The sequence below is a fragment of the Bacidia gigantensis genome (genome assembly GCF_019456465.1).
Source record: "Bacidia gigantensis strain McMullin 20006 chromosome Unknown contig_246, whole genome shotgun sequence".
Taxonomy (NCBI): domain Eukaryota; kingdom Fungi; phylum Ascomycota; class Lecanoromycetes; order Lecanorales; family Ramalinaceae; genus Bacidia; species Bacidia gigantensis.
In genome coordinates this window covers 615,374-631,670 of record NW_025408602.1, presented here as the reverse complement: position 1 = coordinate 631,670, position 16,297 = coordinate 615,374, and the positions used below count along the sequence as shown (strand labels likewise).

Here is a 16,297-nt window from a genome sequence, read left to right as displayed (position 1 = left end):
CCACTCATCTCAGGTCCCCTGTACAACCTCCACAGCCCTCCTGGCCCGTTCCAGTTTCCCAATCAATTGCGTGATCTCGCCCAATCCCTCCAGTCCCTCCGTCCCCATCTTCCACGTCTTCTCCATCTCCTCTCTCCTGTCCACCCCCTTCACCGCTTCTCCAAACCCTACATCCATCTCCACATCAATGATTTCTTCATCTTCCACCCTCTTCACCTCTCTCCCTGCCTCCAGGCCATTACTCAGTTCCTTCACATAAGCATCCGCGGCCTTCTTCGGCACATCCCTCCGCATGCGCGCTACATTCTCCGATTCGATCTCGAGTCGCGCGTAGAGACCCCTCAATCGCTCCGCGAGGCGGGGGTCGTAGGGGGCGTAGTTTCCTGTTGCTATGTCTTCTTCCGAGTAATTTACCGGGCTCGTTGACTTCTCGTTGGCATTAGAGATGTTGGTGGGGGCTGGCTGGACCAGAGAGGGTGGCGCGTCAAATCCGTTGATCGAGAGATTTGGGAGCGCGAGGAGCAGTGTGCGATGAATGTACTACATTGATGTATGAATGTCAGAACTTGATCAATTTCAGTGGAACAAGCACCCAGCTTAATGCAAAAACACGCGATTGGCGCAAACGTACGTCTTGAACCAATTCCTCGACTTTACTTCTGTACGCATCTTCCCCTTGGGGTGCGGCGGAAGGAGGAATTGCAGTATCAAGTTTTTCTTGTGCAGCAGTGCGGATGTTTGTGAGAAGATATGTCAGGTCGGCGGGAGCTTGTAGATCTATTTTGCGGTGGTGAGGGTCCATGGATGGGATTGGTCTAGGAAGAGGGGTAAGATTGTGGCGGGCTCAACAAGACAAAGACAAGCTTCGATATCTTGCGAGGAGCCAAAGACTCATGTATCATAATAGGGATTCTGATGGCTATATCGGTATTTCCATGGTTTAGCCGCGGTCTGGTTTATATGTTTACATGTTTAATGTACTAATCGGGCTTAGCTCTAGGCTACATGCATTGTCCAGACTCCAGAGGTGTCAGTTACATCATCTATCTACATGACGCTGGAAAGTATTACAGCAATGTTTGGTCAGTGTCTGAGGCAACTGATCGAACCAGTAAGATTAAAGGACAGTCATTGTGATGCTTATGATCTATTGCACTTGTTGGCAGCTTGAATGGATAAGGCCGCCACGTGAGTTCGCTATTCCTACTGCAACTTCACAGTACGTCCGATGACAACACGGGTGTAAGGCGGCTTCAAGCAGAGTCTGTGAAAACACTACGCGACAAAGCTTACGCGTCTGGGAATATATTCATATATTGGAAATCAAGTTAGAAAGTCACCTCAAACAGTCGAGACGCTTAGCCCAACTTTTCTTGTATAGTATGTCTGCTTTAAGAGAGATCAATCTGATAACAAGCGCCAATCAAGGCTTCGGTCTTGATGTCACCAAAATAGCTCATTCATAATCCCGAGCATCAGATGCTTATGGGCTGTTGGTCGCTCACCAAAGGTAAGACACCATCTCATCTCTTTCTAGCCCATTGATCGTGGAGTCCAACGGCTTGGACGTGACATCGTACGACTTCATAGTAGTAGCAACTGGATCAACAGAGTCCCAATTCGGTCGCCTGGACGTCTTGATCAACAATGCTTGTACTTCCATTTATTCCACCGACTCGCATAGACTTCGAAAAACTTTATCTACTAACATTGTCGGCCCAGCTATTTTAATGGACGCTGCCCTACTACTGCTTCACAAGTCATCAACCCGACGGATTAACTTCGTCTCTGGTGTTGTAGGTTCTATCTCCGAGACACTATATCCCAAAACAGCCTACTATGAAATCGGACATCTTGTAATGCTACACAAAGTATCGAAGGCTGCGATGAACATAATCATGTCTCAAGATGTCGTCATGCTTAGGGAAGAATCATTCAGAGTGAATGCGTGCACCCAAGGGTTGTCGGTTACGAATTTCAGCCAAGGGCATGGTCGTGATCCGAGTATAGGTGCTGAAGTCATTTTGAATTTGTTTACAGGTGGTATTGAAGGTACTGGCGGGTACTGGACTGATGAGGGAAGACAGGTTTCTTGGTAGTATTGCGGGTTTAGCGAGGTTTGTTACACTCGTTTCGTATGAGACTTGTTCTCTAGTAGCTCAAATTGAGACCTTCCGACCAATATTAATGGCTCGACGGCCTTGAAGGGAGTAAGTATAACAAGCAAGTTGTTTCATGGCTTCGATTGATGAAACCCCATAGATTCTTCCCACCACTCCCTCAGTCCACACGTTTCCAAGTCGGCTGCAAAAGTTTTGGCGTGGTCAAACTCCTTCACTGTACCAAAGGAAGTACCGAGACTGCCTTTCTCCGCTTCCTCTGAACATATAAGCTGAAAATCTTTATACCGTAGATTCTATTGAGGAAAGATATCAGAATCAAATGCTAGAGTCGGAAAATCAAAAGTGTAAAAACTTAACATCCCAGAACTTCTGACGCTGCGAGTTCGCTCCTTTGGATTCCCCAAAGGAGAAGCGTATCATTCGCAGAAGTTTTCTGACAGAACTAGGAAATTTGCCATAACAATATTCGAACTCACCTTTACAAAAGCGACCCAGTCAGAAAGGCCATTTCTTTCTTCTTCTGTACACTCGGCGATCATTATTCCCGGCGGATGAGACCCAGTCTTTAGATAAAGAGCACAATCATATTTTTTGGCAGCCTTGGTGATAGCCTGGATTTTCTTTCGTGATGTCATATGATGAGTACGGATTAGAGCGCGATAGACCATTCCGGCGGGCGAATTTCTGATTCGGAGACTTGAGAGGCGAGTCTGATGAGATCAGTGTAATTGAGGATGCACGCACTATCCTCTCTGTAGAGATGATTGCGACTCAGGATGAAGGACTAGACAAAACAGTACGCTAAGCTCGATAGAGCTAGGTCAATCAGCCCGATTATTGTCGTCACACAGGGCGAAACGAGAAGATCAAAGAAGGCGTTGGCAGCTCATTCACTCGGAATTCTGCTTGAGATACTGAGAATGTGCTTCGGCGATGCCGTCAGGTTTCAGTGCCGTCCGATAAGGCGGTCGCAATCCATCTGCTGGACTTCGCAGTCGCCTCAGTATATTCGATCTGTAATGGCCTATTGCCAAACATTACAGGGAAAGACTGTGTTTGTACCTGCGGCCGTACGCTTTTCGTTCTCTCTCCATAAACGTCAGAAAGCAGTCTGGCAAATTCTGCTACTTCGAGCAACCTGCCTGCACCCGACTGGAGCTGTCTGAGCCCGTCAACATCAGAGGTTGTAAATTCTGGAAGGGTGATCTCAGGTATCATAAGTAGGATCTGCTGAAGTGTTTCGTCATTCTCTCCAATCCTCCGGCGAAGGGCAAGAATTGCCACTATGATCGGTATGTGGAACTCCTTTTTGTCGAAACACTTTGCAATGTAATGCAGTAGCCGCACTTCCTCGATTGTTGTTATGCGTAAGGTACCGAACATGTCTTGGCGCAGTTGCTCCACTCGGAGCGAGAGGTCGTAGCTGGCTCTTTCTGCTCCGAGTTCTGGCAGCTCCTTGTACAGATCTTGATCTTCGAGGTCAACCAGAGTAGCGATGCTGTAATTTCCGATATTAACAAGTGAACCATAATGGAGATACTCGTGATCATAGAGGTTATGAGACATCTTTGCCTCATCTCGAATATTGTACATTCTCAAGAGACTCATTGCAGGAAATATTTTTTGACGACTTTTTCCCCTAGTGTCGAAGACGCAAAAACAGATGTTGGATTCACGGCAGTTATACTTCTTCCGTATACCATGTCGCAGCACAAATAGAAATGAACTCGACCAAGAGCTGAATTCTGATGGTATCCCATAATCCCACGAAAGATGGGCTTCGAGCATTGTCTTCATGTCTTTCAACGGTAGCTCATCAATTGCTGCTTGTGCGGCGGGACAGTGGATCATTGCGTGGTCAATAGCGCCTAATGGATTCCTTCTCGAGAATGGCACCGAGAATGCGTGGGGAACTATAGCGTTCCCCGAGTTCCTGCCAGAAGACTGGTCTGAGAAAGCGCGGAAAAGGTAGCGAGGGACAATGTTTGTAGACTCTGTGCCACTGTCAAACAAGATTTCACAATCGTCGGCCGTGTGTGACATACTTTGATCATTCAATGAGTCAGATGAGGCCGCCATCAGTCAATTACAAACTTCAGAAATGCACTGAGTTGACTTCCGACACAAGTCTTTCAATAACTGTGTTTTGAAATAGAAGGAAAAGTCTTGCAGATTTACAGAGTGATGCCTGACCAACAAGGTGTAGATTATAAAGAAGGTCATGATGAATGGCAGAAGAAGGTAAGAGCGATTGTGATTGAGCGAGCAAACGAATTCACATGGAGGTCTTGCCCAATGAGAGCAACCTTCTGCAGCATTCAATGCAATGGTACCAGATGATTTGACCTCGGACATTGAACTGTCCAATTCGAGTGCCAATACTTCCGGTCAAACATCCTCAGTTGAACAGGGACATCATCTGCAGATGACAAGTCTTCCTCTCCAGCCAGCATCAGTATCGACACCAAGCCGCTCTCAGAAAAGCCAGCTCCTGCAACCATTACGTAATGAATACTTCTATGGCAATGTCGCACTCGTGATGCTATCAACTATCAGCACCCCCGCGGTCATCCCAAGACCTGAGTTCTCTTACAATTGCTTTTAAGGGATGAAGAGAGGAGAAGCCTGTCACTTAGGGGAAAACGCGGGTCTAGGCTCGCCGCTACGGGGCGTTGGACCCCCTAAAAGCAAGTTCTAGCGGGGAACGAAGCCTAAAACTCTCCTTAAAGCAAGCGCCTTTACGAGTATCGCGCTATCGGACTCATTACGTCTTCCCTCGGTTCTGAAGTAAGCTTTGTTCCTCTCACTTGTGGTAAATACTCTTTCAGAATGTATATATTAGACGCTCATTTCGCTCTTCCTGTCGTGCTCACATATCCCCCCTCCCTTTTGCTCTGCTTGTGCACCTTGATTGCCATACCCAACTTACAATTGCTGCATCCGTCCGATATTCACCGACTCTAACACCTGTCTCCATTTCCTACCCTGACGATGGCATATCCCACCACCTCCATCCCCTCAAAATTCCTCTCTCATCCCCACGATCTCGGCGTCATCGCCGTAGGCTTCTCAGGCGGCCAATGCAAGCCCGGCACCGAAGCCGCACCGACCGCCCTCCTCTCCGCTGGCCTGATCTCCCAGCTCCAAGACGATCTGCATTACACCGTTCACCACGACAACACCGTACATACCTATGCCTCTCTACTCCCTTCACCGGACTCAGACACTCCATATCGAGGGATGAAGAATCCGCGTGCCGTGTCTGCCGTGACTAGGGAGCTGAGCAGACAAGTGTACGAGCAGGCGAGGGAGGGACGGATGGTGTTGACTTTGGGCGGCGACCATAGTATTGCGATCGGGACAGTTAGTGGGAGTGCGAGAGCGGTGTTGGAACGGTTTGGGGGGCGGAGAGAAGTGGCGGTGATTTGGGTAGATGCTCATGCCGATATAAACACGCCGGAGACGAGTGGCAGTGGAAACGTGCATGGGATGCCAGTGGCGTGGTTAACGGGTTTGGCGAAGGAGGGAAGGAAGAGAGAAGACGTTCTTGGGTGGTTGCCGGGGGAGGGGAAGGGCGAGCGAGAAGAGGAAGTGCCGTTGAGTTTAAAGAAATTGGTGTATATTGGATTGAGAGATGTGGATGCGGGGGAGAAGGAAATTTTGAGGACGCATGGGATTTGTGCTTTTAGTATGCACGATATTGATCGGTGAGTAGATCTTCCAAGTACCCGCAAATTTCTAGTCTTGCCTATTGCTGATGGTGATGGCAGACACGGAATAGGGCGCGTTATGGACATGGCGTTGGCACATATTGGGACGGATACGCCAATACATCTTTCATTCGATGTGGATGCTTTGGATCCGCAGTGGGCGCCTTCGACGGGTACGCCTGTGAGAGGAGGCTTGACGCTCAGAGAAGGCGACTTCATTTGCGAATGTGTGCATGAGACTGGAAGTCTTGTTGCGATGGATCTGGTGGAAGTCAACCCAAAATTGGAAGAACAAGGTAAAGAAGAGACCGTCAGAGCTGGAGTCAGTTTGGTAAGGTGTGCACTGGGCGATACGCTGTTGTGACGAGTACGACCACTATCTTTAGTCAAATTATCTAGAGCTGGAGCAGGTGAGGACTTGCAATAGAGAAAGGTATCAGTCAGGGACCGACTTCAAATTAAAAGAACGATGAATGATTTCATTTCGCTACGCTTTGCCCTGCCATGCCAAACGCCTGTACCCCATCGTTACACGCATCGTTCATAGATGCTGATCTATTTACACGGCCGTGATCGACACATATATGTAGTACGAGCCATTCACATTCCCTTCATAACACCATCTACAACATCCCCAAGCATCTTCAAATCGCATCCTCTGCCCACCCCTTCTAGCACCTTCAAGTCCGTAATCATTTTTTCCCTACTGACGGTCTCTCCCCATTCCCCCCCACAAGCACAATGTTCCATGAATTCATTGACTCTCACTCCCCTACATTTCTTACACTTAAGATCCTGAATCTGCCACCCGGTGACCATTTTCTGCACTCTCCCAATCAATTGCTCTTCAATTGCTAATTTATCATAAGGATGCCGGCAAGTTGGGCAAAGCCAAGGTTTCTGTCTTACTGCCTCCTCCACAGCGGCACCACCGCTGGATGTCATGGAAACGTCAGGTATAACGTCGTCGTCCCGGCACAAATTGAGGTCGCGTGACATGGTACACCACTCGCAAGTCACACCCTCAACCTTGCAACTTGCGCTTGGGTTCTCCCACCGCGCTTGAGCGGAGAACTCACGCACCTCGAAGAATTTGAGTACATCGGCGCGAAGTAGGCGTGTCTCCAGATTGATGGACTTGTCGAGCGAGAAGACGTGCATTATGTTTTTCACGAGATGGAATACTGGGGAAGCGTTAGAAAGGTCCAAGTGAGAGCCAGGAAGGATAGGGAAAATGTAGTCGGTAGCAAGGTCAGGATGGGTGATTTCTTGGCGATGGCGAGATATTAAGTGAATAATTGACTTTTTTAGAGGCCTGGATATGGACTTGCTGAGGACGTCGGTGGGCTTGTCCCTGGATGAAGAATCAGGATCTTGGGTGAGGGAGCGAAAAGGGATTTGGGTCGGCCTTGAGGGCTGAAAGGAATCTTCGCCGCCAATGGGTGTCTCACGGCGGGGACATTTGAGCGAGTGCATCAGATCTATAAATTCGACTATCCAATCGTGAAATATTGTCTGGTATTGTGCAGGAAGGAAGGTATTGAATTGCCAGTGCATGATGGTGTCGAGCTGTTGGGCTTCTGCTTCAACGACCTCCTGACAGGCTTTTCCGCCGTAGTTGTGTTCATCGTACCAGACCAGATAGTCCCAGTACTCCTTGATATCAAGATCAAGAAAATGAAACAGAGGCTTCGCTTTAATAGATTTGAGAATATATTGACTGTAAGCATAGGCGTTACCGACTTCTGCTTTCGTCGTTTGAAGTAACAGCCGGCCGGTGTTGGCGAAAACAACGTGGGAACCTACACGTCTGAAATCTGTCATGAGCTGTTGAAAAGCCTTTTTCGACATCATTTGCACGTAATATTGGAGAGACTGATCAAAAAGGAACGAATCGGGGCTCTCAACCCAACGGACGAGATGCTGAACCATAATGTCGGCCATTCCACTGCCTTTGCAGGCTTCCGTCCACCATGCTTTGACCATCTCTCTCAGAACCATGATACCGGCTGATGCAAATGCATTGTCAGAATACAGCACAGCTGTTCCGTCGCTTGGGCCGTCGTCTGCAGGCGGTGCATTACTGAACGCAACAGAGTCACTTCCCTCAAGTTCGTTGATCAAAGAGGACGTCAAGAGCGTATTGATAGCGAGGTTCTTAACATTCAGTTCAATGCACACAGAAGAGTATGTTCCTGGGTTATTGACTGCTGGCATCTCAACTTCTTCCATTCTTCCTGCATAATTGTCTTTCTCATAACCTGCGTGGTCGGGTAGGGGACCGCCAGACCACCAAAGCACGACATTATTCTTCTGCAACCTTCTCGCGTAGGCAATATCAATCAGAAACCGAGGATCATCCCTCTCAAGATTGCAAAGCGGAACATCGCCATATCGGGCAAGCTCGATCAGATGACTGATCCACGAACCGAGCGCAAGGTAGTGGGTTACAACTCGTTTGACTACAAAGCCTTGCCAACCAAGTAGCGGAGGCTTGCTGTCTGACGGCTCGTGTTTGAGAGGCAAAACCGGGAGATCGTTGAGTGAAGGTATATCGTTAAGTAGGAGTTTTCTCCGTGGAGACTGCAGGACCAACAGAGCAGGTTTGTTCTCGTCTTTACGCATCTTCTTGATAGCATCACTAACGTCGGTATGCAACTTTCGCTTTGTGCGGACTTGCACTGTCTTGAAACGAATTCTTTCTTGATACTCAACTACGTTTTGCCATCTTTCTCCGCCATTCTCGTCAAAGCGCTTGGCTAGCAGATCCGCATACACTCTGTCAGGATTTGGAAGCCCTTGTGTATCTTTCTTGCGATCAAAAACGAAAATTTGAGCGTCATCTTTGGCAGTTGAAAATAAAGCAATAACCTCTCGGTCGCTCATGACCATATGATAGAGAAATACGAAGTCCATTTCAGTCTCGGAGAGATACGGTTGCTTCGTTGATTCTCGGCGAAGCGCTGTAAGATCAAAGCCATGCTCAAGACCTTGACCTAAGACACCCTTTTGACCTTCGTCAAAGGAACAGATGCTTCCCAACTGAAGGACTGCTCTAATGCTCAGGGGGACCTGTTTTTCATAGATGCCCTCGACGCTAGGATGATGGAAAAGGTCGCTCAATTTCTCTGCTTCTCGTACATACACCTCCTCTGGCATGACTAATTTGAACAGATGAACGGAAGGATGGCCATTTGGTAGCGTGTGCGTAACTTTTTCGGCAACACAACCTTCTATCTCGATGTCTGGGAGCTCGTCCCCTCTGAAATTCAGAAACAGCTGTCGAGGTACCTTGACTGTCAAGGCGTGCACCTTCCTGTCAATCAAGACAAAGGCACGAAGAGCCCCAGGAGACTCGGACTCCCTGACTTGAAGGAGTTGCCAAGTATTGGTGAAGAGTAGCTCGGCTTGATTCATGAAGTAACCACTCAGGCTATCAGACACAGCATTACCGCGCTCGCCAAACAGCTGACGTCGCCTTATGCGTGCCTGCTTCTGAATTTTCCACTTCTTCTTTTGATACTCTAAGAAGCCAGCATAATCCTTCGTAGGATCGGGCATCTTGGATGGAAGGCTAGCATAGGGGTCTAGGCTCGTCTGCGATTCCCTTTCTGGCACCTTTCTCTTCTGTACTAGGCGTGCGACTTGACCGTTCTTCGCCCTCGCCAATTGGGTCGAGCCAAAGTCTTCGAGATCAGTAGGTAACCGGTGATCCATAGTATTAGGACTTATGTTTGATAGTGGTTCTCTTGTGAAAAGGTCAGTCATCTTTTTCTGCTTCATCTTATCGTCTTTGATATTGATTCTACGCTGAAGCCAGTCTGGGTGATTGACACGTGGGACTGGGTTACGTAGCTTCTGTAGTGCAGCCGGTATAGTGATCAACTTTTGCACCACAGAGCCAAGGCGGTCGAGGTAATAGTCCCAATCAATTAACGCGCGAGGGTTCATATCGGTAGGGTCCTCTCGGAGCCATTTGCGAAGAAAATAACGCTTGACCTGATCGTCAGCTGCAAAGATAGTCGTGGGTATTGCTCGTTCGGTCACAGGAGCGTTTCTAGGTCTAGCTGCAATGATGTACTTGCAATTCAGGCCTTTGTCTTTGACCATTTGCATGCCCAGGAACTCAGCTAATCTCTTTGCCGTAGTAATGGAGGTGGACTTTTGGGTGCCGTATTCTTCAAGCGTCTTTGACATGCTCCGATTTTCACAGATAAGATCGATCAATTCTTCGTCAGCAAGGGTGGAGCCATGCTGATGAAGTACATCAAGCCATTGATTAGCGACCTTAGCAACAGAAGCGTAGGTTTCCTCCAGTGATGCGCCTTCGAGGAAAAATTTGAAAATCTGAGTTTGAAAGATTTTGATCAGTTTCAGCTCTCCTCTTCGCTTGACTTCGAAACCTTTCAATTCAGCTAGACTGCCGTCGTGATTGAACACCGCATAACGCTTTTTCAGATTACGATCCTCCTCCTGGGAGGTCGGCAAAACCATTGCTTTGTAAGGACCATCGACCTCGAAGAAGATGGTGTTATCGCTATGGGTGTCGTAGCGAAAGTTCGAAGGATCTATGAGATCCTGATATTGGTGATTGGTAAATTTACCATGCACAAGGTGATTCAACATAACGCATGGGTATGACACGGGCATTTTCTTCCCATTTTTCAAAATGAAGACGACGTTTTCCGGGAATGTTGCTGGCAGCATGCACCAGATACCGTCCGTGTCAAGTTCCAGAGGTCTTCCTATGCGCTCAACAAGTTCTCGTGCCATCTGGATGATGTGCGCCCCTGTAAGGCATGTTACACCGGCCATCTCCATTGAATACCATCGTGAGCCTTTCCTCATGACATAACCGTAGAAGCTGTTTAAAATGACTTTATGAGCTAGTTGAAGCGAATCGTATAAGATGATCATCTTTTTAGCCTCTTCAATCTCCACCGCAGTTGCGCCTGAGCTTTTCAACGAATCCGTGTTGTTCTTCCATACCTTCTGTTTACCTTTGAAGTCGTATCGACGATCTCGAAAGTTCTTCACGGTGTCAACGTAGAACGGATTCTCTCGCTGACAGATAATCGCTTCACGCTCGCGGGTTTTAGTCTCGTGAATTTTATGATAGATCTTCTTACTGTAATCGGTCAAACGTTTCTTAACAAGACTTGCTTGCTGCTCAGTGGTCATGTCTTGAAAGGTGATGGGCGGACTATTTGGAAACTTCCCCGGAAAGCGCTCGTTCTCGAGTGCATGCCGAACCATGTTGTACTCGCTCTTCTGAGCTGGCAGGAACTCCCCCTCCACGCCCAAGGCAACCGTCTATCGCAGGTTTTCCCTGGCCTGTTGAAATCACAAGCTGCACAGTCGGCTTCTGTTATCATTGAATCTGGCTGTAAGCGGTTTGTCGTCATAATGTTTGGATACATAGACGCGACGTCTAAGTGATATATCAAAGGTCTTTCGCTTCGATTTGGAGTTCGTTTCAAGGTCTCCAACTTCGCTACAATTTCTGCTTTGACTTCATCGTAGTTAGTAATGTCCTCTAGAGACTTCTTCTCTTCGACTACGATGCTGAATTGTAATGCAGCGTCGAGATCCCGAACGAGCTCATCAATGGCGGTTGTGTCAATGATGAAATTCACGGGTATGTCACTTCGGAATACGCCTGCCTCAATACTCTCGACGTGGCCACCAACGTATGTTTCTGATTCTAAGAGATGGCCTTCCCAGAAAGTTTCTTTCGGCTCTTTGTGCTTGTTCGGAAGCACAATGTTCTTTTGGTAAGCCTGAACCATGAGCAACATCTCACAAAGGGTACCCGTCCCTTTCCGAAGAACGTCATCCGGATTGAGGGGGACGATGTTACACAGGGAGAAGATGAAGGGATGAATGTATTTCATATACAGATAGTACGTCGCGACGGCGTCAGAGACTGAATATTCGGCCAATGTTTGAGGCCTTTCAACGGCGAAACGTGTCATAAGCTCCGGATCCAATTCATCAGGGTCGTATCCAAGTTTAGCAACGGTAACGGCTTTTAGACCTCTGCTTCCTTGTGGGAGATAGCTGTCGCGATTGACCCACGCAAAACAGTCCATATGAACCCCGTAATTACTTTGGTATACATCCTCGCTATTCTTCCGAAAGCCGATTTCCTGATACATGTCGATTCCTAGAACGCTCGCTCTAGCTTCAACGAAAGGCCAATCGAAGAAGTCTCCATTGTAAGTTGCAATCACAGATGGCCTAGCTTCCTTGATGTGCTGAAAAAACCTGTCCACCACGCCCTTCTCATCAGGTTCATTGAAGATGAGAAATTGCCCTTCATACTCCGGCTTCGGCGTATATTCAAAATCTGCTATGTCTTCAGAGACTATCTCCCGATTAGTGATTAAGAACCCTTGGCCGTCGATCATGTATGATATCATCATGATCTGATCTGATACGGCGTCGGGAAATTTCAGTGGTAGTTTTGTTGTCTCTATATCGTATGCCAACACGACGGGATCTGCCCGCGTTATTCGCTCTTCTATGCATTTCATGCTTGTTATACCGTATTTCGCTTCTACCGTGTACCATTTCCCAATTCGAATGTCCTTATCAATTGCGACCCTGACGTGGTAGGGAACATCATATTCTCTAATATCAACGATAAAATCGCTTGCATCGACTACGCTGGTTTTTAAATGTTCGTGTCGTCTTTCGTCTTCGTCGAAAAGGTCGAAGCCAGCATTGGCACTATCAATATTAGTCTAGATGTTCACACCGGACATGAACCTTTAAATGGATTGCTCACTTAGCAACTTCTGCGTATGTGTCCATCGCATTCATGTTTTTCTTGTTCTTTTCCGCAATAGGCATAATGTCTCTCCTGACATTGAGAAGGTCCGAAACGTTGTGAAATGCTAATTGTAGAAACATTCTTCGGTATCCTAATAAGTGATTGGGCATCTGCAGATCCTCCTTCTCGACGCGCTCAACGTCTTTCACAAGACCTTCAAACCGTCTCCGACACCATTCTTCGACTTCTGCTTCCTTCCCCTTCCGAACAGCGATCAAAAAATAGGGATCATATTGCACTGTCGCCTTGAAAGTGCCCCCGTCATCTTCAATAAAGTAGAACTCCACACCCGCTCGTCCTCCAGGGATCTTTTCATCCTCTATGGTTGTACTATGCATGTTACAAAGCCATCCAATCTTCCTTCTGCCTGAATCGTAGCGTGCGAAACCCATCGACTCGTCGATGGAGTGGGCGAGGCGCGCAGCTTGTATCTTTTCATCTTGGAAAGTAGCCTCGCTTGCGCGCAGCGTTGATGCATCAACCACTTTAGATCTATGCGGGAGGGCAGAAGATCCTGCTGGGCGAAAGTTCTTAGGACCATATCTTCGGTCGGCCTTCCGCGTAGGCATCGGTGGTTCGAATGGGGAAACAGAGGTATTTGAGGATCAGAAAGCGGCAACATTGGCCACAGCACCAAGTAGCGTCATCATGCAACAAACATGTCTTGAAGCGACTTGATCATCTGAAATGGCAGTGAGAGCGGCAAAATTGTGCGGTGTAGTCCTGCCTGTAGGAGCTGGAGGACGCGTGCTCTTTTGGGACGCGTCTGCCAAGCCACTAGCAGCAAGCCCACTAAATTGAAAGTACCCCCTCGACCAGACGTCAATCCGTAGGTCTTGTCGCCAATAATCGTCGTGAGGAACGATGGCTGCCGATAGAATTGATCCGAGGATAGAAAGGAAATCAGAACCAGCAAGAATCCCAGAGCCTTCCGGTGCTCCCATACCAGAAGTTCGACCACAAAATGCAAATACCCTGCCAGGCGGTGGGTTACACACTGCCGGAGGCAAAATAGAACAGCCTAGTATTAGTGATGCACTCAAGAGCGTCAAAATTTCCGACTTCAAGGAAATCCACAAGAAGCCATGTGTTCGTGAAGCACTCATGATAGGAATTGGAGGCGGCTTCGGGGTAGGCGGGCTTCGAGCGATATTTGGCGGTGAGCAAGGAGATATTTCCGTAATATGTCTTAGGCTGATTGATCTAGCATCGGTTATGACTTCGTGCAATTGGGCTGTTGGTACTTTTTGCTTCGGCTCATTCCTGATGCACGAATACTGCCAGCGAAAGCGGGCGCTGGAAAAAGGGGGTATGAAAAGAGCGGTCGAAGTCATGGAAAAGAAACAGACGGAAAAGCGAGTGCAGTCTGCGGCAGCTCGAGCGGCAGACGTTAAGTCTAAGAGAGAAATTTGAGTCGATTGACGGTGGCGATCGACAAAACAACAAGCCGGACAAGACTCGATTGATTCTTCGTTTCATCATGCACCGGTATTCCGTTGAGCTCATACATTCATTACATTTTAAGTGCGACACCTTCCGTCATTATCGTGGTCGCAGGTCTACAATATCGAATTCTAAGCCTTGGGCTTCGAAGACGTGGCCAGGCCGTAAAGCATCGGTGTATATGTTGCTCTCAGCATGTGGGTGAAATAAGCCGGTCTGGGTACAGTTCAGAATTGTTTTCATGCCCGGTGGATCTGTCAATCGGAAGACCCCCCATTCGTCTTTACTTGGAGCACAGACTATGGCAATGCTCTCTGGAAGCATGACTTGGTAGCCACCATGTGTATGCAAATCTCGAGAGCTCATGAAGCATGTCTGGGTAGGGTGCGTGTGTATCCATCCAAGGACAAGAAGGTCTTCGCCGTCAACATAATCGAATAGCTCGCTTTCGTTGACAGTCTCACAAGTATCCGAAGTGCTTTCTTGGTCTGGAATTACTAACTTAGAGATGAAGAGAGCATTGGAGATGAGCGTCCCACAAAGAATACCGCAAGTCTCAAGATTAGCACTGGTGTTCGCTTGCGCTATAGATAGAAACGTACGCTGAAGGTCTGGAGGCAAAAAAATGGTGCGCAACGGTGTACCGTTCTCTAGGTGTGCTGACGGCTTGAACGTGAACTCCGATGGTTTCGGATCTGGACGTTGTGCGGGGGATTCGGGAATACCGTCGTCGTCACTGTTCGTATATGAGAGGAGCTTCTCAGGGCGTTCAGGTGGAGTCGGTGTTTCATCAAACAAGAATGTCTCGGGGTCTTTTGGTGGTGGCTGAGGGGGTAGTTGACTTGCATGATTCCTTAAGGAGGAAGAATGCAAAGAATTTGGACGCTCTGAGGCCAGGTTTCCAGAGCTGATAGTCGCAGACCGGTCGTCCGTCGAAAGCTTCCTTTCCGGAACTGCTGGATACTGGAAGTATTTGGATTTGAGGCCCTCAAATGTCGGCGGTCGCTCTCTTCGACTGGCATTTCCCTTAATTGAACCTTGTATTTGCGACCTCACGCCCTGTATTTGCTGGCTCAAAGTGTCTTTATCGAGTTTGTTGTCGTCCTTTGTAAGAGCATCCTCCCAGTCACCCCACAGTCCTCCAGCTGACCTTCTCTCATGCTCAACCTCCTCAGAAATTCCAGCTTGGCGTGTAGCCTTCCGTGCCGTGGCTCTCCGCTTGATCTCTCGTTGAGCTAATTTGACAGCTAGTTCTCGGTTTTCACCGGCAGCTATCGTCTCGGTCACAGTCCCATCTCCATAATGGTCTGAAAGCGCTCTCTTATGACTGACAGGTGTTGAGGCCCTCGAGTTTTGAGGAGCCGCAACAGCGGAGGCGCGGCGAGCATCACGCTCGTGTTTAAGCTTCTCATATCTTTCATAGTATTTATTGATATTGGGTTTGAGGACTTCAAGCTTCTGGAGATTTTGATTGGCTTGCTTTATAGCGACATTTAAAGCGGTTTTGTTGGCAGGCTGTCGGGCATCGGGACTCAGAGAGTTCGACAACTTGACGATGACGAGTTGAGCATGTCGGTAGAGTAGAAAAAAGGTCTGTTGATCATTGCCTTCCTGTTCATAGATGTCTGCCTATTACGGTGACTTAGCAGGTGAGTCGAAGGAGCGCTTTGTACATCGGTTACGTACTTCTTTAAGAAGGGTATTTGCAGTTCGAAGATAGTATTTAAATTCGATGTGCGGATTGTAGTCGAATTGTTCAGCTTTCAAAATGATCTCTTCCACGTTCATCGGCTTCTCGAGAGCTCTTCCTTCCGCTGCGAGGCCTGCCATATCTAGGAGGCTATTTTGCGCTTTAAGTGAGAGTCTGGAATATGCGGAAGTGGGTGCCTAGCAGAGGTGGCGCACGAACGAGAAAAATCTGCAGATTTTGGGGAAGTTCCATATCAGCAACATTGACAGACATCTTCAATGTTCTCAACAGCTCATACATGAGCAAATGGTGAAGAACAGCGCCAACGAACACTTGAGAAGGTGCTCGGAGGAAAGCGGAGTTTACTTTTTTTGGAGGTTTCGTCATTGGACGAAGCTTGAAAAGCTTCATTCTTAGCATCACGCATAATCTATGAGCGGTCTGGCATGTACGTCGGTACTCAAAAAGCTGCGTCAAGTGAGGCATCCAAGAAGAA

At 48.0% G+C, this 16,297-nt stretch overlaps 6 protein-coding genes across 6 annotated transcripts; 2 read left to right on the top strand and 4 right to left on the bottom strand.

Annotated features, from left to right (window-relative positions):
- Positions 1–9: 9 nt before the first annotated feature.
- KY384_005858 (uncharacterized protein) lies at positions 10–802 on the bottom strand (the record flags this gene model as incomplete). The annotated part of the gene is made up of 2 exons (XM_044814356.1): positions 10–540; positions 632–802. The coding sequence occupies 2 exons, from the start codon at positions 800–802 to the stop codon at positions 10–12; spliced, it is 702 nt and encodes a 233-aa protein (XP_044668506.1).
- A 2,211-nt stretch (positions 803–3,013) lies between these two features.
- On the bottom strand, positions 3,014–4,166 carry KY384_005857 (uncharacterized protein; the record flags this gene model as incomplete). The annotated part of the gene is made up of 2 exons (XM_044814355.1): positions 3,014–3,110; positions 3,175–4,166. The coding sequence occupies 2 exons, from the start codon at positions 4,164–4,166 to the stop codon at positions 3,014–3,016; spliced, it is 1,089 nt and encodes a 362-aa protein (XP_044668505.1).
- A 948-nt stretch (positions 4,167–5,114) lies between these two features.
- Positions 5,115–6,197, top strand: AGA1 (A-agglutinin attachment subunit precursor; the record flags this gene model as incomplete). The annotated part of the gene is made up of 2 exons (XM_044814354.1): positions 5,115–5,830; positions 5,894–6,197. The coding sequence occupies 2 exons, from the start codon at positions 5,115–5,117 to the stop codon at positions 6,195–6,197; spliced, it is 1,020 nt and encodes a 339-aa protein (XP_044668504.1).
- A 236-nt stretch (positions 6,198–6,433) lies between these two features.
- POL2 (DNA polymerase epsilon catalytic subunit) lies at positions 6,434–13,237 on the bottom strand (the record flags this gene model as incomplete). Its single annotated transcript, XM_044814353.1, has 3 exons — positions 6,434–11,146; positions 11,263–12,565; positions 12,624–13,237. The coding sequence occupies 3 exons, from the start codon at positions 13,235–13,237 to the stop codon at positions 6,434–6,436; spliced, it is 6,630 nt and encodes a 2,209-aa protein (XP_044668503.1).
- Positions 13,238–13,532: 295 nt separating this feature from the next.
- KY384_005854 (uncharacterized protein) lies at positions 13,533–14,081 on the top strand (the record flags this gene model as incomplete). Its single annotated transcript, XM_044814352.1, has 1 exon — positions 13,533–14,081. One exon carries the CDS (start codon positions 13,533–13,535, stop codon positions 14,079–14,081), a length of 549 nt encoding a protein of 182 aa, XP_044668502.1.
- Positions 14,082–14,210: 129 nt separating this feature from the next.
- KY384_005853 (uncharacterized protein) lies at positions 14,211–15,941 on the bottom strand (the record flags this gene model as incomplete). The annotated part of the gene is made up of 2 exons (XM_044814351.1): positions 14,211–15,740; positions 15,798–15,941. 2 exons carry the CDS (start codon positions 15,939–15,941, stop codon positions 14,211–14,213), a joined length of 1,674 nt encoding a protein of 557 aa, XP_044668501.1.
- Positions 15,942–16,297: the final 356 nt, after the last annotated feature.